General features: G+C 44.2%; 1 protein-coding gene across 10 annotated transcripts in view; it reads right to left on the bottom strand.

Moving 5' to 3' along the window:
• The window catches only part of RIMS1 (regulating synaptic membrane exocytosis 1), a 355711-nt gene extending 332990 nt beyond the window's left edge, over positions 1 to 22721 (bottom strand). For all 10 annotated transcript variants that reach the window (XM_072855284.1, XM_072855285.1, XM_072855274.1 and 7 more), the window contains exon 1: positions 22234 to 22721. In XM_072855284.1, the coding sequence (XP_072711385.1) occupies positions 22234 to 22397 (164 nt within the window). In that variant the 5' untranslated portion in view covers positions 22398 to 22721. The remainder of the gene's footprint in view (positions 1 to 22233) is intronic.
• Between the last annotated feature and the right edge of the window lie 2883 nt (positions 22722 to 25604).

Here is a 25604-nt window from a genome sequence, read left to right as displayed (position 1 = left end):
AAAATCCAGTTCTCCTGCTCCTACTACAAATTTCCAATACACCAAAACACCCACCTATGCTATCTTACTCACTGCAGGAATCCCCATGTGTTAGCTGTTACAAACTGTATTTAAAAAGACAAACTTGCACCTCTAAACACATTTACACAAACATACCTCACCATATACCATATACCATTCAAGACTAAGAGATCAACATTGTAATTGTAATTAACAATCATAAGGTTCTGCTCTATCACCACACTGTGCTTTAAAAGAAATAAATAAAATGAAATAAATTTCTAGTATTATCTAATATTTCGGATATTATATTTCTACTGAAATCTCTGCACTTACTAAGCCGTCAACACATCAACATACACCCAATGCTTCATTTTCACTGCAGAATAAAACAAGAGGAAAAAGGAAAGTGTGAACGGCATAAAATGACACTGGAGGCAATAATGAAGGACTAAAGGCAATGAGAATTCACTGGGTCCTGTGAAAGTCCATTGCCAGAGTCACAAACTGGTATCTTTCTCACCGCTGAAATAATAGTTCACCTAAGAAATGCTTCTATTACTCTTTCATACATTCTTCTCTTCTTCTGGGCATTAATTTCTCTGGGCATTGCCAAATAACCCCTTCCAAAAGCTGACACAGTTCTGGGGCTCATTACAGGAGCTCTGAGGAACTCAAGTTTTTTAACGTTTAAAATGAGACAGTTAGTCACAAGCTGCCATTATCGTCAAAACACCATCAGTATAAAAATATATATATACATTCTCAGCAGAGCGCAGCTTAATGTAAATTTGTTCAGCAGCAGCATGCCCTTCCCCCCTCAGGTTAAATAGGAAAATAAATGAAGAAAATCCCTTGGTATGTGCAGAACATGCACATGGTACATTAAGATTATCACTAGCTAAGTGGAAAAAATTTTTGCAGGAGCCACTTGTTAAACTACTGAAAGTATATTAGTCATTAGGACCTGTGGCCTCTTAAAACAGCCACTAATTTTCCAGTAGCATCCTATACTTCAGGGCACAGAAGAGTGGCACTGCTGCACTTGGAAAGAAAATTATATTTTGGAGTTTGCACTTTATTATGCACTAAACCAAGGTTTATGGTGTCTAATTAAGGGCCAAATAAGGTCTAGAAAGTAGTGAAACTTTTCATTCTAATATAATTTGAATTCTACATTAGCAAGAATATGATTTAAATACAGCTTTACATTAAGTAGCAAGGCCCCACAGAAAAAGAATATGAAAAAAATCAGAAGATTCCTTTGAAGAACTATTTTAGTTTTCCTTTATAAGCAGACAAAAAAGATTTTCATATTAAATGCCTCATGAAGAAGTGTGGCCTTGGTTTCAAGCTTTCAATGAACTAAAACAATAGAGAAAATTAACAGAAGATGTAAATAGGATTTTTTAGATCTCTTTTTTTAAAGTTGGAGCTGCATTTATTCTTAGTGTTATCTGCAGATCCTATTCTGGCTAAAAAAAAAGATCAAAATCACCTCTTTTCTGATATTGATTACAGTTGTTTATATAGTCTGATGAAAAGGGTTTGTAATAACTCTCTTCAACATTTTTTTAAGGTTTTAAAATTTAAATGATAACCAAAAAAATATAAAAACGTGCTTAGAGGATTTTGGAAGGGAGATTGGAATAAAGGACTCCTATATCATAAGAACTATACTATGTATGGCTAGCATGAACTGCTATGTGTTGGTAAACTCTATTTCAATATTATTTGCATATATGCTTTAAGGTCCTCAATAAATTTTCCTAGCTGCAGGGGTTTTTTACCTTTTTTTCACTGAGCTTAGCAGTACAGCCATTTATTAGAGAACAGGCACCTTGACCAGCATGGAGAACAGCTTCTCTGACGTGGTTTTTCTGAAGGCAGAACCCCCAAAGGCAACTTCATCATCATTCAGCCAGCACAAGAGGGATTTCCATTCAAAACATCAGCGGGTATTTCCACTTTTTCTTAACAATTGGGACTTGAGTGACATTATAAATATGACTTAGAGGAAAATAAAATATTGTGGTGTACAGTACTAAGCTTGCATAATTATTTAAGAAACAAAAACTTACCTTTAGAGCAATACATAGTCTGAGCCTGCCTTGTTTAAACAATGCAAAGATGGCCAAAGAGCAATACCTGGGTTAACAGCTCTGATTTGTTTGCCTCTGATTTGTTTGGTCATTGTTTGCCTCCATCTTTTGTAATGAAATCTGACCGGGTGATGTTTGAACATCCTATTCACTACCATCTTCTCATGGAGTGCATTTTTATGCAAATAGAGTTTTGTTAAACACGCTCCCTGTTCATGCAGTGAACAATGTTCCCTGTCATCAAACACCAAAGCATGACATTTCAACACATGAAGAAATGCTGCTCGTTAAGTGTTTCAAGTCTGTATGTGGCCACAAATAACTTCACAACGTGCAGGGAGCACACACATCAAATCCACACAACAGGATCCGTGACTCTTTATTAAAACAGTATTTGGATACATCACCAAGCTGCATGGCCAACTTTGGACAGAAAAAGCAAGTGGAGTAATTCAAGGGTATTCTCAGCAATACATTTTGGTAAATGACGAAGTTGTGCCTATGTGGAAGATGCGTTACCTAACTGAGTCAACGACATCAAATGTCCAAGTTTAAAAGCAGCAAACACAAACCTTTCTCATGAGCACGAAGTGTTGAACTTGCTGGTAAACTACCATTGTAAAAGAGTAATTCCTTGTACTGTGTATCCTATACAATAGATTTATATCTTCCTTTGCCAAAATGATTTGTATTCATATCTGATTCTTAGGAAATTATCACCTTGGACAAAGGATGAGGCTTCGCTACCCAGGAGGCAGCAGTCCTTATAGAAGAACCCCTAACAGTTCCAATTTTGGTACAGAGTGTGAAGTCATACCGAGCTGCAGACATCAACAAAGCCAGATCCTGTCCCAAATAGGTAGCATAATGCTGCTTATTTGGATTTATTATCATTGCTTTGCCTTGCAGCACTGCACCCTGCGACCTCCACTGAGACCACAGATTCTCGGGAGCAAAGCCTGGAAACTATCCGAAAAGGAGTGTCACCAAGACGAGAAACTATCTGAAGAAAGAAGATGGACAACTGAAGGGAAGAGAAAAGCGTTATCTCAATTTAACAAATGCAGACCTGAGGTACAGGCAGACTCCAACTTCTCCGGAGTGGTGGCACACAAAGGTGAACTGTATCTCAAGTCTCTGTCCAATAACTTAACATCCAGACTGATTCTTTCTTAAACTGAAATCAAGAAGTACGAATCTCAGAGAAGCACTAGCAGAACAATGACAAATTTTCTGGATGACAATGACTGATAATTGCTCCTGACACTTGTTACAGGCTACCAGAAGTCTTCCAGCTACAGTTATACTCAGCATCGTGGCAGCGCAGTGCACCTTTGAAAAAAATCAGATACTCTGATTGTAATTTCTGGCAAACAAGCAGCTGAATTAGCAAATTTCCATCACAGTTAGCACTTCTGGCAAATCCCTACCCTCAAACTTCAACCAAAAGCACCAAAGACTTGGGAAATGAATCATTAAATCATCTTAAAGTGACCCCTCCAGAACTGCCGGATCCCAGCACACGCTCTGGGTATTGCCTATGAGTTGTGGTTAGACAACTCAATATCGAGGGCGGGTACTTTTCAGGTATTTCACAGTAATTTAAAAGAAAGGGAAAAATTTATGTTTTCAGAAGAATAGCATCATCAGTCACCCTGCCCTTGCGGTGGATGACCACTAAGATAAGTGAGTATGTAGCACAGCATCACTACCATATCCCAACTTCTTGAAACTCCAAATTTCAAAATTAGCAGACACACGTTGGTACAGAAGCAAGATATCACTGATAAACCAAGTAGCTGATGTCAAAACTTTGTTTCTATCAGAGTGCTTATTCTGTAATTTTGGGGAAGAAATACAAAACTGTCAGTCCCAAGCTAGAACATATCTCAGATTTGAAATACCCGTCTCTTTCCTTAGTACAACCCCCAGGATATCCTAGCTCCCTCACACTTCTTCCCCAGCAGTTCTACTTACTTGTGTCTCTCTGTCTCTCTCTCACCTTCTCGCCTCTTCGTATGCACACTTGTGGTCAGCAGCAGTCTGTGAACAGTAACATTTGCTTGTGTAGCTCTGAAGACATGAATACATGTATTGCAGTCTCAAGATTTCATTGTGTATCCCTTATCAAACACACTGGAGCAGATGCCTGTTCCATATTAACGCCCACATCCTTCTATCCTTAAGGCCATCCAAAACAGCCAAAACTTAAGTTTAGTGCAAGATTGTCCACTGCAGTCACCCTTCCCAAATGCAGCACTGATACACTTCTTTGTCCCTTTCATATCCATCTTCTGGCTGCCAAGATACAGGATGACACCTGCTTACCTGTTTCTCATCACAGTTTGGAAAACTCATTCCTTTCTCCAACATCTAGAAAAGAAAGAGCTAGACCAGCCCAAGAGAGTCAAGGTTTAGTTCTGTGCTAACCACAGCATTACTGAGTGACAATCTTTAACTGTGAAAATAAGGTTCATCCTGTAGCCAAATGGGGTCTTCTACATTGAGAAAAAAGGGCAATAAAGAGCTGGAAATGCTCCTCTTCCCCTTTCCAGCTGTTTCAGAGGACGTAGGATCAGACAGTGCAGGATCAAGGCAGAGACTTCTATGCCACCTCTATAGGATTTAGATGCTGTTTCCTCTCTCCCCTCCCTTTCCATTGTGGCACTGGGGAAAATGCAGAGAGGAACAGCCAGATGTTCCAGGTGGTGGGATCAGCACTAGAAGCGGCCAAGCAGGACCCTGATATCAAAGAGTGCAGGGAGTTAAGTAAGACTGCCTACCATCACGTTTGCTCATCCTAAAAGACACTATGCAGCCCATGAGATTATGCACCTATGTGGCTTATCTTAAATACTGGAGCAAAGGTTTCTAATGCTGTCTCCCATACTACTATATATAATATGCTTATGCACAGCCACACATACATACATACCAGGGAGATCTCCACACGCTGCCTGGGGACCGAAGAGTTATCCCTACCCACCAGAGTGTTGTACTGGGGAAAAAATACAGAAAAGTACCAGGGAGATTTCCCAGCCAAGAGCCGCTGCTGATTCAGCAAAGCAGGGACCTTTACACATTCAGAGCACTTTCTATATGGTTTTAAGGTCTCTGCTGTACAGTGATCTCTTTGCCGCAGTTGTTCTCCTTTCCTCAGTCTTTTAGCTGTACTTGCACCCTCGCCTCAGACTTGAACATCCTTTACTCCTTTTTCTTTCCATTCAGCTGATTCCTTCTAGCTCCATTCTTCACCCACCCAGAAAGCAAAGATGCCACCTTTAATTAAAAACAAAAACACACAAACACACACCATTCCCTCAGGCACCGAGCCTGCACAGATTAATATGTACATGCACAGAACTTCCAATATGTCAGGCTGGAGATGACAAGGCTGGACAGACGCAGGGGACGTGGCACCCTGCCTGTAAACCTTGAGACTAACACAACATTTAGTGCTGCCTTACAGCTGATCTACTTGTGCTCTTTATACCTCACCTCCCTTTTGTCTGCTTACTCTGTTAGGAAGATAAACTCCTGGTGCGGGGCTTTTCCACAACCCTCTATCACACAGCTCCTGTGACAGCAGGGGCCCTTTCCTAACCGGAGGAAGCACTGGTCTTGTAAGTAGTAAGATTAAAGCAAATTCCAAATATTCAAAACCACAAAATTCTGAGACTGAGTTAACATAGCAAATTGTTTTGAAAAATAATAATGTGGATTACTACCATCAGGTTTAGGAACTCTAAGAAGTGGCTGGGCTGGGTTTCCAAGTCCTCTGCTACAAACAAGGAGGAAGCCTAACCACCTTCTTGTCAAACCAGACCAGATCTCTTACATGAATCTACCTTTCAATAGAAGGTTAGGGGCAGCCAAAGTGTAGTTAAGTAATACTATAAAATGCTGATCTTCTGGGAACATTGAATTCAAATGCACCAAGGTGTCCAGTTCCTTCTTCAGTCAAGCTGCCCTGTGTTTCCGGATGCTCTCGCTGCACCATCCCAGCCTGCTGAGATCCGGGAAAGCAGCTCTGCCAAGCCCCAAGCATCTGAACCTAGTGACTCAGACCCCTCTCTTCACAGTCATGAGGCTGGCTCACACTCTGAGCATTTCTGAACCTTTGTATTTTCTACTGGCCTTCTAATTTATTATATTAACACTGAAAATAAATGTTCACCTCCTCCTGATTTGTGTGCTTAACCATCTCCAGTTCAAAGCCAAAGTGAAACAGACACATAAATACACAAGTCCCAGGTCTGCTACCAAAGGATCCATCACTTTTCATTACCCAGTTCTCAGTGTGCAGAAGTGCTATTTTACGCCTGTTCTGTACTAGACAAATAGGCAGCTGCATCACTCACAGCCTACTTCCAGGCTCCCATCCCAGCTAATTCCAGCCTTCCCCTCACACCTGTCTCCTGTCATATATTCCTCCTCTGTCTGATCCCCACAGACCCACTTTTGTTGTGTTATATGCCCAACTTTTTGTGCCTTAAGGGACATGTACTGTCTTACAGTTTCCTGCTCACTTGCCAGATACTTTCCCCTTTCCTGCTGGCCCTGACAAGGCCATAGCCTGCACTCTCACCTTCTCTCCTCGCTTTTCCTCTCCCACGGCAACTAAGCAACCATAGTTTTTCTAGTGAGTAGCCTTGGCAGCACAATGCAAAATGCCAACTATTTTGCAGTCTTTTCTCATTAATGTGGTGGTTACCTTGTGTGGACATTTAAAACACCTTAGCTAGCACGAGACTCAGGATTAACACAATAAAATAAAATAAGAATTTTATCAAACCAAGTATCTCAGTTTCACTGATGGCAGTTTAATGATAATTCACATACAAAAGGTACTGCTTCTCATGTGGAGGGAAACATGCTCTCACCTCAATAGCCATAATATTATTTGAGAAATGAGAGATCCCCAAAGGAAAGATAGGATCTCAAAAATCCCTCAGGAGGGATCTGGAGAAAGTGGCAGGCTGTTGCACAGGTCTGAAAATACAATCAGACCCGTCAACTGAGCTGAAGCTTTTGCCATTGCTGTCTGTGTCCAGCAATTAAACCTGGACAGTCCAGGGACCGCTTCCAGCTGAGGAAATACCCACCCATGATGTACCCACGGGAGCTCCGTGCCAGTCAGCTACAGAAACCACCGCCTGCCCCCGAGCTCCCTCCACTCCCTGCTGCCCACTGCTGCAAAACCTGGTTTAAAACAGCAACCAGCTTCGCACCCTTTCCTCCCCCTTCCTCTGGGGGAGAGATGTAGCCAAGGAGGGGTACCACTGGACATCACCAATAGTAGCAGATGCCTGTGTCTCGGCAACGAAATCCCCTCCTGGGAGACACAAGCACGGCCTCTGTGCTGTCGCCGCACCCCCAGGGACAGAGCCGACATACCCTCAGCCACAACGGGACAGCGCTTTGCGCCTCTCAACACTGACCGCGGTTCGTCCTCTCAGCAACATTTTATGAACTGAGCATGGCATTTGCACTGAACAACACTACAGTTTTGCAGGAAGCTCACCTTAAGCAGAAATGCAATTTAATATGTATAGAATAGCTCTTTAACTCACCTTGGTTTGTCTAGGATTTTATTTTATCAAGAGCACGATTACAATGCCTGGAATGGGGAAAAAGAAAAAAACTGCACGTGTTCCTAACATATTACAGATTGAACTCTGATGTACTAGACACATTGTACATAATAGGTAAGATATATATGTAATACACATCGGTGTAACCATGATGATTTAAACATCTGGAAGGTAAGTAAAGTTGAAAGTCTTAATGAAAAATATATTGTGAGATAAAGACACATGCATCTTTATAAATTGGTTTAGAATTCAACTGGGAGGGACCACAGTATTACAGGGCATAATTTGGACTGTCTCCTCATGAACAGACAGTAGTAGTACTTTTCAGGTTTACAAAATGTAACAAAACATATTTGGGGAACTAATAAAAAATAGGAGGCTGACAGCTCTGGGATGCAGCTCTCTGAAGGACAAACATCTTGATATCAAATAAGAAGGGCACAACTTCACAGTATAAAAAACTACAGACTGCTAGACTCAGACAAACTATGGTAACACAGCAAAAAAAGCTTTCCCGTACTCTCAGTGGCCTCAGCTTTAGCCTGGAGGAAAAACTACTTTTCCTTTTCCTTCAGGGAAAATACTTTTAATTTTCTTGTTCATTCAGTTCTTGGCCTCTGACAAAGGAGTCAAAAGGGTGGCAGTTGCCGAAGTCACTTATTGATTTTCTTGGTTTATTTATGAATGCCAGGCATGCAAGGGCCTGTCTTCAAAATTTAACACCTGGTATTTTACACCATTAAGTAAATTGCCAGGAAGATCAGTTCCTTTCTACCTCTGCAACTTTCCCACAACAAGCAAGTTGCCCTCACAGAAAGTTCATCAAACTTTGGCTTTCATAGAAAGCTCTCAAATTTAGGGGCCCTCCACTAAAGCTGTACATGGAAGTTCCCTGTCTTTTCTACTTCAAGAAGGCTTTCTTCTGTGGTCTCAGTTGACCTCCATTCTTCTACCAGCACACAGGAAGGAAAGCTCTGCTTTAAGCTGAAATACATGCAATAGGAAGCAGAGGGAAAAGTAAAAGGCACAGTATGAGATCAACAGGACAGTCTTCAAGGGTAATCCCATGTACAACATGTTGCAGTAATCCAATGGAAAGTGACAGAAATCATGAATCACTCTGACAAGGTCTTGATTTCAGAGAAATATGGCAAACACTTAAATGCAGAAAGAAAAAAAGCATAGTTGACCATAAATTCTGCAAGGAGAGAGCTGAAAGCATTGCCAAACTGCAAACCCTGTAAAAAAAAAAAAGAGGACAAAGCCCCTCAGTAAGAGAATAAGAGGAAGCACTACTGTTGCTGCTGTTCTCCTCAAGATTCTTCCCTCATGTTGTTAACGTCATTAATTATACTTTACCTCAAGTAAACCTCGGCTTTTTCACTTTTGATCCCATACAGGATAAATACCAGGAAAGAAAGAATCAGATCACCTTGGCTGGATGAAAGAGAGAGCCCTGTCTCATCTGCCGCGTAACTAGAATTCCCCAGCTCCTTTTCCGCGTGGACCATTTAAACCTATTCAGACAGGGACAAGCTTAGAACCTGAAACATCCCCACCAAAAAAAGGGATGTTACAGGTGAACAAAACTGTAAATTCATTGCTGATTCCCTGAATCGGTCAGTCCAGTCCAAACAGTTCCTGGTGAAAGTTATTTTACGGTGAGTGCTATAACTGTTTGAAAGAGACTTTTTTAAGGGAGGATGTTTTGCTTTAAGTTAACGCAGTTTTTGAAAAAAAAAATTGCAAAATAAATTAAGAGATTTTGCTTATAAATATGAGAGCTTTTAAATTTAAAAACTACAATCAATATCAAATCATCTAAAACATAAAATATAAGAATCATAATATGTTAGTGAGGTTCTATATTCTTAGAATAGATTTCTCATTAAAAAATCAATATCTAATTTTGCTCTGAAATATAAGAAAAATGTACTGTGCATTTAATCTCAAAGGAACTTACACACTTTTTACATATACATTATCAGAATCAATTCATATAACTCTGCAATCTCCACCCCTGAGTGAATACAGTTCCTTTCTATGAGTGTATTGAAAAACAGCTTTTTGGAGAAAAAAAAGAAAAACAAAATACACGATTAAGACTGCAGGAAATTAGGGGTATGCACAACACAAAGTAATTTAAAAAAATACTGATACACTTTTGAACAGTGATAATTTTTTTTTTTTTCCAGAAACGTAGGTAGCTATGTCTTGGTTTCACTTTTCTGAAGTTTACTTTCTACATAAAGCTTGGGGAGTAACTGAACAGTTACTGAATGCGTTTGAGAAAAACGTGCTGCTTTCTGCAAAATACAAGACTTAAGGGATGTATCCCATCTAAACAAACTCAATAACACAGAAGTCTTACTCCAGTTAACAGATGTGCTTCCAGTGACACTTGTTCCAAGGCAGAGATTCACCGAAGCTAATCGAACTCAGCACAGGCACAGGACCACAGCAATACAATGGTTTGCTGGTCCACGGCAGCAACTTGTTCAACTGTGTCACCTGCCCCCATGTCATGACCGCAGGCAAAATTGTTCCCAATTTTCAGCTCCTGATCAAATTTCACCAATGCACTCTGCATATTTCAAGCGATGCTAAGCAACATAATGTTGCAATTAAAGTCCATAAAACAACTTGTACATATTTCCGTACAGCCTGGTTCCATATCTTAGGCACAAGCACACATAAAATCTCTTCTAATTCTCATCCATAAAGTGCAAACCCATTACCCTGATACTTTGCAGGTGGCATCCGGGGCCAAAATCAGTAGAGTTAAACTAGGATGATATGATCTAGAGTTCTCATAAATTCTGTCCTTTCTTCTCAAGAGCCTAGCCTCATGCACCATGCATTCCACCAACCAGCTGCCTTCCTGTTCTACATCTATAGCTAAAAACACATAGCCAGCAGAACATTAAACTGTATAGCTGAAGTTTGTCATGCAATGTTAAAAATTTTGCAATAAATAACAGTACCAAGGAGACTTATTACCTAAAGTAACTAAAATACTTGTAGATTGTTCGTGTCCTTTTGCCGCTCAAGCTTTCACATTATGTTTTCATCTACATCTGTGCAATTTCATTTAATCAGTATAAAATTTAGCCTCCTGATGTCAAATGTCAAAATGATTCTAAAGTTAATACTGCAAATATGCAAAAGTGCAATGACTTTATTTTGAAATAACTTCATATGAAAGGCTAATTAAAAACCTAGAGAATAATGAATATAAATGAAAAATGACTGTTTTCTTAGTACATGCAAGTGCTAAAGCAATTGTGCAAAGAAAAGATGTTAGAAAGCTCAGACAGCTACTGTGTCTGGTTTTGTGTAGGTCTTGGTGCTTTTTCCAAGACCAATGGAGTCATCAAAAGAAAACAGCTGTACTAACAAATCATGGCTCGAAACACAACTAAACATATTCAAACGTCCAGTTCCAAAATGGCCTTTTGTTACATAAACTGCTTCATTGTCATTTCTCTCAAAAGTCCTATTACTAATCATTTGATCTGCAGAATACTTCCACACGATTAATACATACTGATGCAAATAGCCCCTAGTTAAATCTTTGGATCATTTGTATAGTATAGGACCGCAGGTTTGCTAAATATCTGGAAAGAGAATGATGTATCAATATAAATACTACAAAATCCTAGTTTATTGATATGATTTTGAAGCCTTCACAGTATATTCAAAGACTTTAGAATTAATATATATTTTACAAAAATGTAGATAAAATCTTCATGAGCAGTGGCTACAAAATTTGTAATGCTTGCTAGGCTCATAGGCCAAACTAGGTTTGTAAAAAAATGTAGTATCTTTTATTAGACCTGCTAGTATAAGATGTAGACAGACTTTTGGGTACATAATTTCTTTCTTTGATCAATTCAGAGTATGCAGTATTGGTAACCAAGAGAAATACTTGAGAAGACACTTCTCACTTAGGTCATTCAAGCATGTGAAGACTTCCATTAGCAATTCTCAGAACAAACAGAGCGCTCTGTTTCTTGCTAGAAGAGTAGTAGACTTTGTCTCTGCAATATAATAGTACTTACATTAAAATAGCATGGTTGGGCTGTGTTGCATTCATGAGCAATGGCCTAATAAATTTCACATAATGAAGTTTAAAAAAATAACTCTCAATTAAGGACCTTAAAGTAAATAACTGTATTTGATGCAAGGCATTTAAACCACCATTCTAACCAGAATTTGGTGTTTATCTAAAGCCCAAAATATAGAGAAAATTATTATTTGGTTACACCCCAGATCCTCAAAATTTGAAACAGTTAATTTGCCAAATCCACCACTGTCATAGTTTAAAAGTGTAGCTCTATCTGCTAGGCTGACCCCTGATCAAAAAGCAACTCTCACGGTATACACTGATCTTCAGCGATTCCAAGAGGGGTTAATACAGGAAAGACAGACCAAAAAATTAGATTTCAAACACTAACCATTTTTATTACAGATAGCTGACAAAATCATACACAGACAGACACACTCCCCTATCTTCAACAGTATTAACAATGCTTATCATAAGCAAAGTGCACAAAGTCCTGACACTGAAAATAAGACACACCTGATGTGAACAAACTCAGAAATGAGTGCCAAAATAGATGTTCTAATTCAATCTAGAACTGTCTGGAAACAGCTATTCATCGTGCCGTGTCTCTTCATGCCTCTGAAGTGGCAAGTGTATGAATGCTTTTGTGTGTGTCATTATTCTGAAAATTGTAACTAGCTTTTCTTGCCTCTGTAACGGTGCCAGAAAATATATTTGGAATATGGCTTTCTTGTTTAAAACTCTCTCTGGACATAAGCATCTGATATGCAATCAAATTTTGAGGATGATTACTTCAGTTATAAGTACAAAGAATCACAATGCTATCCTATCACTTTGTGCAAATTGTCTTACCTAAGTAACTATTAAAGCAAACTGATAGTGGTATTCTTTTCTACTGTTTGTTGTGAAAACCAAAAATAACTCTGACTAACATTTACTGCCTAGATTCCAAAACTAGGCAACACCATAAACATTGCATAATATTTTACCATATCTGTGAAGTATAAAAGAAGGGATGAAACAACTGTAACTCTTGAAAGATGCAGAGATCTGATAAACTATCTGCATCCTTACAGATCCAATATATGGCTCTGACTGGGGTAAATCACACGGCCCTGATCAGGTGTAAATCATTCCAGTAACTGTAAATTATATGCAAGTATTTCCCAAAAGCAGAATGAAACCACTCTCTGTTTGTAACTGATTACATAAGATTTTCTTATATGTTTTATCACCACTGGGAATTAGAGTCAAACTGTAGGCACTCAAGCTTTTTCCCCCAAAACGTAATTGCATGCCAGCATCTATTAATTAAAACTGGTAGGCCCAGGGGAGAAGGCAAATGCAGCGGGCACCAGTGGGTAGTGAAAGAGAAGGTAAAATTGGCTAGAAATAATAACTGGCTCTAACTATTGGCAACCAAAAATAAAATTTCTATTTTGTCATTTTCCACCTTCAATAATGCCTGCATCCCAACAAGCATGAATACAAGGGCAGAGTATTTTTAAATAGCCTTTTCTTAAGGTATTAAGTTCAAGTTTTAAAATGCTTAGTAACCGCCTGATGAAGGAAGCATGCTACATCTTTGTTAGTTGCTTTCCTGTATCCAAGGATGCAAAAAATTCTTCACATGAGTCTTCAGAAATAAAAGGGCATTGACAAGACTGAGAATTTCAAATCTCTCTTAATGTTGTTCTCCCTCTGCTATTTTCCAGAAAAACAACCAACGGGAGGGTACCCTCCCTCTCTAGAGAAGAGGTCTCTTTTGCATAATTCCTTTTAAGATCTGGGTTTATAACAACTCTGTACTTAGAGAAGTTCCTGCCCAGAGATCATGTTCTTTGACCCAGTCTTTGTCTTTACCCTTCTGCAGGGCACAGATAATGCCCATGAATTTGTAGACTCACAGACTTCTGAGTCAGAAAGTATTAGTGCAACGTCAGACAAAGTCGGGCATGAAGCTTTGGAGGCTTCTTGTATCAAGCGAAGAATCATGTGGGAAAACGCGTGCACAGAAATAACACCTTGTGCATTTCAATAGAACCACTGAAACTGGGGCCAGAAAAGAGCTCTGGACAAAAGTTTGCACTTCAGACCTTCCAAAATTTCAACATATGCTGATCCGAAGCCCATGTCTAGAACACGGTAGGGATGTTTATTACTGCCTGTCATCCCGTATCACCTCCTGCTCTTCTATAGCTTTTGAGGAAATTCCTATGAATCTGCTATTGTCTGCTGACAGTCTCCCCTTCCTGCCTTGGCGGTGAGATGGCCCCCCAGTAAAACAGTCAATGACTGCCTCATAATTGCCTTACCGCATGACTGTGTGCAGTTGTGAATACATTTTGACTGCATATAGTAGTCTCTTTGGACTACTCAGTCCACCTTCCTGCTTAAAAATCACTATCCATTCTCTGACATTCCCTGAAAGTCATGAAAACCCTCCTTGCAATTCTGAGGTCACCAAAGTTGTCTCCTTTGATCAGGACATCTTTCTGGCCACATCTGCCCTCTCAGAGTGGTGAAAACTTGAAGCCTCAAATGCTATTAAATTCTTCCATTGGCCAAAAGGCAACAATAGTTTCTACACTGTTCAATTCTCTCTATCCCTCCCTGAGTGAGGGCCTTGGACAGTAAAGAGAAAGGGGCTGGAAGCAGTGACCACAAGCAATCCTCCCCCTGAACGATTCAGACTGATCTGAGAACACATTAGATATTGGTCTCCCTCTTAAGCTTTAAAACATTCAACAAAGGGACATGCCAAGTCCTGCACAAGGAGAGGAATAATCCCATGCACCAGTACATGCTGGGGGCCAACCAGCTGGAAAGAAGCTCTGCAAAAAAGCAACTGAGGATTCCTGGTCAACACCAAGTTCAGCATGAGCCAGCAATGTGCCCTTGCAGCAAAGAAGGCCAACACCATCCTGGGACGCATTGGGAAAGCATTGCCAGCAGATCGAGAGAGGTGATCTTTCCACTCTGCCTCAGCACTGGTGAAGCCACATCTGGATGCTAAGTCTAGTTCTGGGCGCCTCGGTACAACAAAGACATGGACATACTGGAGCAAGTGCAGAAAAGAGCCACAAAGATGGTTAAGGAACTGGAGCACGTCACATGAGGAAAGGCTGAGAGAGTGGGCACTGTTCAGCCTGGAGAGGAGAAGGCTCAGGGGGTTCTTAACAATGTGTATAGATCCCCAGTGGGGAGGAGTAAAGAAGACAGAGCCAAACTCTTCTCAGTGGCGCCCAGTGACAGGACCAGAGGCAATGGACACAAACTGAAACACGGGAGGTGCCATCTGAACGTCAGGAAACACTTCTTACTGTGAGGGTGGCTGAACACTGGAAAAGGTCGTCCACAGAGGTTGTGGAGTCTCTATCCTTGGAGATATTCAAAAGCCATCTGCACACAGTCCTGCGCTGCCGGCTCTAGGTGGCCCTGCTCTGAGTAGGGGCTTGGACTAGGCAATCTCCAGACTCCTGCCCACAATCACAACCTGAACCACAACCATTATGTGATTCTGCGAAAATGCAGTCCTCCAGGAGTAAAATCGTTTCACCATGGATTTGTAGACTCAAGTGTCAGGATCAGAGTTGACACTGCCAGAAAGAGGCACAAGACAATATTCAAACAGTCTGTCTGGGTGATTCTAGGGGCTTAAACTACCCATGCACACAGTAAGCAACCTGCACTCTGCTCCCTGCTTCACCGCAGAGCCTGAAACATGGTGGTTCCAAACCCCTTCAAATACAAAGGAAGGAATAAACCTTTCAAGTAGCAGAGGTGAGGGCATCCTCCATTCCTCCTGCTCCACTGCCCAGAAAATGTGATTCATGGCACCACTGAAAGAATAAGCAAGAGGGAGTCTGACTCAGAGGAGGGAGTCTTGGTATTGTTTATCTATTTTATCCTTTAATTCCTTAGTGCCAAATGCACAGCCATTTCCCAGAACTCTCGATTCCTCTTTTGTCTTCTCAGTAGGATTAAAGATAGGCTTTAGATCCTTTATCCTAAAGACAGGATAAAGACAGACTTCCTCATGATGGCCCCTTGACTCTTGCTTTTATTTCTGCAAAGTGGCCCAGTTTCAACAGAAGGGATGAAGAATGATCCTACCTCTCCCTTCCCTACTGTTTATGGAAGGGCAATTATCATCAGGGGATTTATAGCATTCAGGCTAAGAAGGTCTTGGAACCATACTTCCTTATTTTGCCCATAAGTACCATACAAAATAAGGGTGGCAGCAGCTGCCACTCTGTTTTGAGCAGTATTCAATGTCTTCTGACAATGTTAGGTGTGGTCCAAGTGTTAGAAATGAAGAGGGAAACAAATTGTCTCCAGGAAAATGGTTAAGAGCACGTGCCTTCTGGACAATCTGTTAATCTTCAGAGCTATGCAGCCAGCAGTTCAGGCTGGAAGCTTCCAGGTGCACACAGGAAACTATACAGGGGTTATCTTGCAATCTCTGAAACCGATTCTCACCAAATGCAAGTGAATTCAGGATTTGGCAGCCCTGAAAAGTGAGCAGCTCCAATATTCTTGTTGATTCTAGAGACCTGAATTCTACTAAAATCAAGTTTGTGCACCACACTACATGGTCAAAATAGGGTGTTAGGACCAACTTCTCCCTAATTATTAACTGCGACTCCCATGGCAAATCTTGAAATAACTCTCAAGATCTGGGAAGGTTTCAAGTACCTGCTAGCCTCTCTACCGAACCTACTCAATTAGAGTTACAAACCTACAAAGAACCTCCTATGTCTCTGAGTTAAGTTTCCTACTATTGCCACTACCTTGGCAAACAATCTCTTGCACAGTCTTGTTAAATCCCATCAGAAGGGTAGTAAGAGCTTTTGTCCCCATGTAAAATTTGCTCCAGAAAATTACTGCCATGGTAACTAGGAACCTTCTTGTAATTTCTGGCCAAAATTTGTCTAAGGTTGATTTATAGCTGTTCCCGCTTTGATAAGCTACTGTTCCACCAGGGGTGGAGAAAAGTACTTTGGCTGTCCCAATGTATGGTCCTGTTGGACTGTGAGAGTCTGCCACAGAACAGAACTGGAACTCAACTAGCTGTGTTCACTGCTGCCGTGGTTTGCCCTTAGTACTTAACTAATCCAATGAGATAAGGCACACAATTGCACACAAGCAAACTTTATCTTAAGTACATACATATAAATATATATAGTTCTGTGATTTGTCTATGATTGAAATTTGCTGTATATTAACCGGGGTTGTTTCACTTCAAGGCACCTTATACCCACAAACAATATAGTTGTCTCAGGCTATCTAGTGTTTGAATGTACACTTTAAACTTTTAAACTATTTTTCCTTTAAAATGATCCCCCCTCCGTTTTTGCAAATGATGGTTTGTTTCTCTCCTCATCCTCCTTGACAACTTTCCCTCTCACGCTTCCTCACAATTCGTTAGTCACATCAGGGTCACCTGTAGGGCAACATCTGGACTTCAGGCTAGACACATCAGCCACTCAACACGAACCTCTTCCCTTTCAGCTACAGGAGTATCTACCATGTAAAACAGGAAAAATGCCTCCAACGTGAATGCTTCTGCAGAGGAGGCTATGGCACATTCCACCACTGTTCTACACAAACATTTATTCATACAGGAGCAGCAGAAGCTTGGGTCTGCAAGGCCAAGCTCCAATTAAAAGAGTTGCTAGAGGCTACAGTCTTCAGAGATACCCAAAATCTGGGACAAAATCTGGCCCAGTCAGTGTGAAATGGGGAAACAAGAGTGAATGAGAGTTCAGTCTACCACGGAAAAGCCCCACTTGCTCAACAGACTGCTCTCCACGCTGCTGTCAAAGGTGTGGCAGGCAGGAAGGTGAATCTCTCCCAAACACAGAGGAACAAAAAGGCAAAGCTCTGAAGCCCCAAGACGAGATCATTCAGCTTGGAGGGAGGTGGACCTGCTTCCTACTCCCAGACCTCTCAGTATTTTAAACTTCTCTGACTCATTTAAAAAAGGCTACATTACCAGCCCTGGGTAACCAGAAGCATGCAGCATGACAGCAAGACAGATCCTCTGCAAGGAGAACTCCTCCTATTGGGCTTGACATGGAGTTAGGCTCCTGGGCCCGTAAACTTTTCATTCTTCTCTGTATGGGAACCGTTTCCACTAAGTTATAATGCAATGGCACTTGTCTAGGACACAATTTCTTCAGGCTGATAAGTGTACTGGGCTTAGGTAACCACTTCCTAACCACCAGGCTATTACACCTAAGGTAGCTGGAAGCAGTAACACTGCCTGTCCCCTACATGTGAGGAAAGCAGCCATTGCTGTGACGACAGCACTTTGAGTTCAGCACTGGGTATCAATACACATTATAGAGGTACTGTATTAGTATCAGGTCTTTCAGAGGACTTAAGCATATGACTATGTAGTTTGTGACTCCCAAACAGGCTTACGTATAAGGCAGACAGCAAGCAATTCAGCAGCCAAGGCACTCACATGCTCTGGTCCTATGTGGGCTGGACACACAGGAACACCCAGCTTCTCAGGTGCACCATTACGGAAAGATTTCATGGACTGCACTCAGGGTGCCTCAGTTTCTACTCAGTGCCAGGTAAGCATCAAAGTGCTTATGCAGATTTGAGTCTTCAGTGCCACACACCAGAGCGGGACCGCACTTCATTGCGTGAAGGCATGGATATGCTCTCAGGAGTACCTAGTGACACTGCCCCTGTTACAGCGGGAATGCAAAACACCTCTTTGGATGTAAAGGCAATTTCAAGGCAATCGGCTAACAAAGTGTTCCTCATGCCAAGGTACACGTGTTCATAAAAAAAGCAAAAGGAGGAACCTTCACAACCTAACCCCTCCACACATTGCTCCAAGGTATTCAACGTGTTGGTCGTAGGATAGCAGAACGTTCGCCTTCCACAAACACCACACACGGTGGTTTGAAATCTGATATTGGAAAGGTGAGGGGAGGACGAGGTCTCTGCCACTGGCCAGGTATACCTAGAAAAAGAAAGTCACACTGGCCAGTAAAAGTTGCATGCCTTTATCCTAAGGGTGTGACAAGCTCCGTTAGCCCCAGACCGCTGAAGGAAAGTCAGAAGGCCAACGAACTGACAGATAGGGCAAGTTCCTGGAGAGACGAGCAGGTGGTTTCAAACCAAAGCATGCATTTCTGCCTTTCCCCAGAGCAAGCAGAGAAAGCATTACATTGTCCATAGTCCTGCTCCCTGTAACAGCGGCCTGCTCCCAGGCTGGCACGCTGCAGTACGTGCTGATGTCAGCATGAACTGGCAGAGAGGTTTTACAAGAAGGCTTTTAGCTCAGAGTCAGAAACAGGGCTCAGGAAGAGAGAGGGGTACAGACCCGCAGCAGAGGGACACAGCGTCTTTACCGATGACCCTAATCTCTTCCACTTCTCCTGAAATCCATATAGTCTACTCACAGAAACACCTCAAATTCCCTCGGATCCACAGTTTTATGATCATCACGTGAAGAATACAGTAGTTTAACCAATAATTCTTCCTACAGTTTTCTGCCATGAGGGGTACTGGAAATAAAAATTACAAGTACTGTTTTAACAACTTTTATTGCTATCAGGACAGCCAGAACAGGAGAGAAATGCTGCAGCCTTTTTAGCCCTTATGATTCATGAGACAGCACGTATCCAGCCTCTGATCGGCCCAGGATTGAAGGTAGCCTAGTTTGCAACACGGATCAGCTTCACTTCCAGGGGACATTACAGATTTGCATGTGGGTGTTACAGACAGAAACATTTCTCTGCCAGGTGGTTTTAAATGAAAACTGGTGGCTCTTTTGCTGAGGCATTTGGATAATCACAAAAACTTTTACTGAAGATAACAGGAAGGGATGGTGATGATATATGACTTTTATAATATAGCTGTGTCATCTGGATAACACCATTGTATATTTGTAACAAACCCCTACAAAATTATGGAAGTAAATTCTTGTCTCAAAATCCAATCTTATAAGAGTTACTTTCTGGAAAGATGTATCTAACTTTTGTCCCAAAAAGGAAGTAAGTGCTCAGCATACAGAAAAGGCAAGAAATCTCAGAAAATCTAGTGGCTCTCTGTAAGAGTCGAATCATAATCCATATGAAAACTATTTGCTGTGACCTGATTTTTGAAAACCAATGATATAGCTAAAGTGAGTACACAGGTTTGTAAGTTTCCCAATGTATTTTCTATTAATTTCTGGGTCTTCATTTAAAGAAAAAAATCTATTTAAAATCACAATTTCTCAGACCAATGGAGAGCCTAGACTGTTATTCTCATGATTTGAAAGAACTGTTGTAAGGAAATAAACTTTTAACTTTGGGCATCACAAACCTTTGAAGATAATTAAAGTAATTTCAAGTTGAATTCACAAAGCACAATTTTTGACCTCTTCTAAAAATTGTATTTAAAGTGTCCTAAATTCATTTAGTAAAACTGCTGAAGATCCCCATAATCTCACAGAAAAGGAAGTATCAGTCCAGAATTCAGAAATGCCAATACAAAAGAGGAGCAGAAGAAAAAAAATGGGGGGAAAAAAAAGGAGGAAAATTTATCCTGTACCCCATGTTAACAAGAACAGGGCTGAGAAATTACCATCTCTACCAACAAAAGTTCATTCTTGCAGTGACTGTAAGATTTATAGTATTGCTCTCCAACATCATCACAGAACCAGTAATCTTTTTCACGGAATAAAAGCTAAATATTTATAGGGAAGTAGCTGTGCTGGAGGACAAGGAATGGGAGAAGGATAAATGTAGTTTAGAGCCTTTGAGCTACTCCTTTATTTAATTTTCTTCTGATAAACAGAAACTGAGGGGGGATCCTTCACTTACGTTTCCCCACATTGACTAATACAATGCATTTTCACAAAACATTTCCCGTTTCAACCAGCCCACCTCCAAGACTAGCCACACCCCAAGCGTAATGAACAGCAACAGCAAACTGAACTCTTCGTCTTGGACTGAGATCCAAACACCACGCTCCCAGCCTGAGACCCCCTCCTCGGCAATACGCAACGCTAGCAGCTGGGCCTCGGTACCCGCCTTTGCAATCACCTCCAGTAGCCCCTGTAAAAATTCAGAGCCAGGCACCAATGGGAAGGGACAAGAGACAGCAATATAGTGAAACGCTGTCCCAGCTTCACCACGCACAGCGCGCGGGGCCGAAGCCGGGAGCCTGCAGGGGTTTGGTCTCTCCATCAGTCAGAGAAAGCCACAGGGAAGAGCTGGCACCCACATCGTTCAAGTGGGTACTTCCGATGCTGCCAAAAGAGATACCCAGATCACGTCACGCCTTCAGAGCATCCCTTCCGAGCACAGGTGTATGCAACCAGGAGACAGTGAGGTAAGGATACACCTCCCGTGGTAGGGAGGGTCCGGGTAACGTCAGAGCTTTGCACGTATTCCAGTCACCTCTCCTACCATTCCCCCCCAGAGCCAACAGGCCTGACAGGTAGTCAGAAGAGGAGAAACCCTGATTCTCCTCCACAGGCCACGGCTGCAATCTGTTTATTCTCATCACTCGCAGCAGGCAATTTGGTAACGTTACGTTTGAAGCCTCCTATTGACGGAGGAGGCTAGAAAATGTGGTCACATGCGCTGTTTGGCAAGGATGGGGGGTGGAGGGGATGAGAGAGAAAAGGTTCAAAAGAGGCTGTGGGGACCTGGTTTCCCAACATGGCACCTACCCACACCCCGCGCTCCCCGCACCCCTCCCCGTGCCGCCGGCAGCGGGATAAACCCACTCTCCCTCCGTCCCGCCAGCACGCACGCACGCTTCCCCGCTGTAACGAGCAGTGCGACTAATTGCATTTATTTCCTCGTTACGCACGCCCTGCTGTCCCCACAGCGAGCTGCCTCCCGGCCGCTGCCCTCCCGGGAGCAGGCGACGGGCGGGCCGGTGGCGGCGGCTGGGGGGGACCGGGCGGCGGTCGGGGGCAGCCGCCTCAGCCCCGCGGCGGGCGGCAGCGGAGGCCGAGCCAGGCGGGGGCAGCACGGCAGCCGCGGAGGCTCCCGCACGCAGGGAAACCCCACCCAGCGGCCCCTCCTGACAGAGGCGGGGTTTTGGGGACCCCAAAGGAATCCCACCGCGCCCCTCACCCCCATGTCGGGGTTTCCGCCCGCCCCTTCGCCCGCCCGCCGCCGCTGGCTCCCTCGGGGCGGGGAGGGCCGCCGTCCCGCTCCCGTCCCGCCGTGCCGGGCTCCCCCGGCAGCTCTGCCTCGGGAGGAGCTGCCCGGGGTGGGGGAGGACGGCCGGGGAGGAGGAAGTTACGGGCCGGGAGCGGAGCGAGACCGGGGCTCCGCAGCGCCAGCCCCGGTGAGGGGTCCCTGCGGGGCGGCCCGCCGAGCAGGGCGAAGCCGGCCGGCCCCGGGCACCGGCCGGCTCCCGCTGTGGCAGCGCCCGCTCCCGCCCGCCGGCGATCGGCGCATGAATGAGCGCCTGAATGAATGAATGACTGGCGTCTGCTTACTTGAGCATGGCCTCTTCTTTCTCTTCCTCTTCTTTCTGCCGGTCCATCACTGCCATGATAATGTTCCTCTCCTCCTCTGTCAGGTGGCTCAGGTCGGGCAGCTCCTGCATCGGGGGGGGCACCGTGGGCGGGCGAGGGCCGCGGGGCCCGACCGAAGAAGACATTTTCTGTCCGCCGCTCCCTTACACCTTCTACCTTTGCACGGCAAGCCAAGCCAGCCTCTCCTCCGCCCCCTTCACAGTGTAGTCCTCCGAGCAGCAGCAGCCGGCAGCTCTCTGGCAGCAGCGGAGGAGGCGGAGACCCAGCCTTTCATGGTTGCTCGCATCCACCCCGGCCCGGCTGCTGCTGCTGCTTGCTCCCTTTGTTTCCGCGGCTTCAGGGAGCTCGGGGGCTGCCGTGCCGCCGCCCGCAGCCCATCCTCCCGGCGGTGGGCGTGCGGGGCGGGGGTGCCGTGGCGCGGAGGGCTCCCGATCGCCGCTGGCGGGCTGCGTGCGGGAGCGGGGGGGCGGTGCGCGCCGCGGGCCGGCCGGGAAGGGCGGGTGCTGCCGCCGCCGCCGAAATGCTCCGCCGCTGCGAGCCTGGCGCTGAGAGGAGGGAGGGGGAGTTCGGTGCCGGTGAGGCGGAGTCCGAGGCGCGCCGCCGCTGCCTCACGGGCGGCAGCGCTGCCGGCCCCTGCCCGCGCCGGGGACCCGGGCCGGCCGCGCCTCTCCCCGCCGCCCCCCTCGCTCGTCCCGCGGCCGCGCGGTCACGGCGGTGGCCCCGGCACCGCCGGCCTCCTCACGTCCTCCTCGGGGTTTCCGCACCGCAGGTCGGGGCCGGGAGCTCGCCCGCCTCCCCGCCAGGACCGCCGTCTCGCCCTGGGCAGGGGCCACCCCTGGGAGGAGGGCAGCGGCTGGCGAGCCGTGCCGCGGGCTCGCTGCGGGCTGGCCTGAGGCGCCGGGGAGCCCCGGGCTCCCGGTGCGGTCGCCGCTCCCTCGGGCGTGAGCCGTGCTCGCCCCGGCCCCTGGGGCTCCAGCTGCAGCCCCCTTGCCTTGAGCCAGTACTGTCACCACTCGACCGTCCCTTCCTTGGGGTCCCATGCTTCAGCACTTCCTTCATACGCTTCTTACACGCTTCAGTGGCACCCATGCCACAGTCCCTCCACGCCTCCCAGGGGGGTGGCGAGTGCACTTAACGCTCCTCCTCTACGAGACCCATTTTTTCACTGCTGTCACCCACCAAAACTGACCATGAAACATGCCACAGTGCCGACTGTTCAACTGAGGGGGTAGCACGCAATGAAACAAAACATCACCTCCAGACAGAGAGAGCTTCCCTATCAATTGCTGATCTACTAGCCCTGAGCAACTTGACTTTGGAGAGCTGGTAATGAACACGCCAGCCCTTCTCTACAGGAGATCATCTGCGTGTAACCCACTGGCCAGAAACTCATGCCTATAGCTCTGAAAGGTCCCTTGCTCAAACGCGTGCCTATCAGTGAATGAAATCGTTCAGGCTACTTAAAAATGCAAAGCTGAAATATGGAGAAAACTGCACTTCCAAACAAAATGTGAACTACCACTAACACGCTGACACTTATGACCTCTCAGTCACGCTTCTGCCGAGGTCACAGCATGGAAACAGCTCTGGTTTCTAGAGACATCGCCTGATGGGCACGAACCAAAGGAAAAAAATCTATGCTGGCAGTGTTCAATGCTTCTTGCTGCCAAACTTGCCGGGTTTGGAATAGGGAGAGGGACCAGCTTTCAGCCAGCCACACTAATACCTCTCACGCAAATTCTGAGAGCTATGAATCTTCATGACCCTTTGAATTTGAGAGGAATTACTGTGGCCATCTGTTTGTGTCCCCCCAAGAGATTTTCTGCCGGACAACACAAATTTAAAAGAAAAAAATAATAAGCACTACCGTGACCACCAGAACTTTTGAGTGGTAACGTCCAAGTTCAGCTCAGAAAGTGAAGTCTCTCAACTCTTCCAGCACATGAAGGAAACTGAAACTTGAATGACCGACAGATGGCTCAGAAGAGATTAAAGTGGTGTTAATAAGCAAAGCACTACGAAGGGCTGGTAAATATCATAATGTCACACTCAGTTAAAGACACAGACCCTCCACTAACTCGTGCGGTGATTTGTCCCAGGGCCTGGCCGCATTATTACTGCTAGATGTAATCCTCCTAGCTAAGTACTAACAAATCAATAAAATCACTTCCCGCCATCTGCGACCAGCAGGGAAGATAGCCTTCATGTTACAGGCTGATGCTAAAGAATGTATTCATTCATTACCAACAGGCAAAAGTACGGCAGCCACCTCAAAACTGAAGGAAGCAAGATTGAAAAGAGTAAGACAATAAGAAGAAGGTGAGATACCACCATATGATGAGTATCAGAAACAACTAAAACATGACATGGCTGAAGTAGTAATACAAGACGCGATGATTATGTTGTTATAGGTATCCATAGGTAGTCCACACTCCTTCAGATAATTTAGGCCTGTATATGCCACATAAAAGATGTAGCTCAAGTAACTGCAACAACAAATTCACTGGAGCAGTGGCCCTAGTGTTGAAGAGTCACTGCTTTAAGGCCAACCTAAACAAAATATTAAAGGTCTAAGACCATAAGACCCAAGTGTCTCCATGATAATTTTATGAAGAAAATATTATATGAGGTTAAGTTATCCTCGTCACGTTTCTGCTTATTGATTAGTGACACAGTCATGTATATGTCTGTTCTGTATTATTTCGTTAATTACTGTATGCTGGCTCAAGCACATGAATTCTTACTGCTGTGTGTGAAATACAAAATGAATACAAAGAGTATGACGGGACTTTATATAGTTTCTTATAATTTAAAAGGGAAAGCTGAAAGCTTTTTCAGGGTAATGGTTAAAAAAAATGATGGAAGTTGGAGTGTGGACTTGCACCAAGCCAATATTGTGAATAAAACTGTGTTAGTGAAAAGCACAGAATCACAGAATCATTAGGTTGGAAGGGACCTCTGGAGGTCATCTAGTCCAGCCTCCCTCTTCAAGCAGGGACAGCTAGAGCAGGTTGCCCAGGTCCATGTCCAGATGGCTTTTGAGTATCTCCGAGGATAGAGACTCCACAGCCTGTCTGGGCAACCTGTGACAGCACTCAGTCACCCTCACAGTAAAAGTGTTTCCTCATGTTCACATGAGCCCTCCTGTGTTTCAGTTTGTGCCCACTGCCTCTTGTCCTATCACTGGGCACCACTGAAAAGAGCCTGACTCAGTCTTCCTTACACCCTCCCATCAGATATTTATTCACATTGATAAGATACCTCTGAGCCTTCTGTTTCTAGGCTAAACAGTCCCAGCTCTCAGCCTTTTCTCATATGACATGCTCCAATCC

The sequence above is a fragment of the Ciconia boyciana genome, chromosome 3 (assembly GCF_034638445.1).
Source record: "Ciconia boyciana chromosome 3, ASM3463844v1, whole genome shotgun sequence".
Taxonomy (NCBI): domain Eukaryota; kingdom Metazoa; phylum Chordata; class Aves; order Ciconiiformes; family Ciconiidae; genus Ciconia; species Ciconia boyciana.
This window is presented reverse-complemented; position numbering and strand designations above follow the sequence as displayed.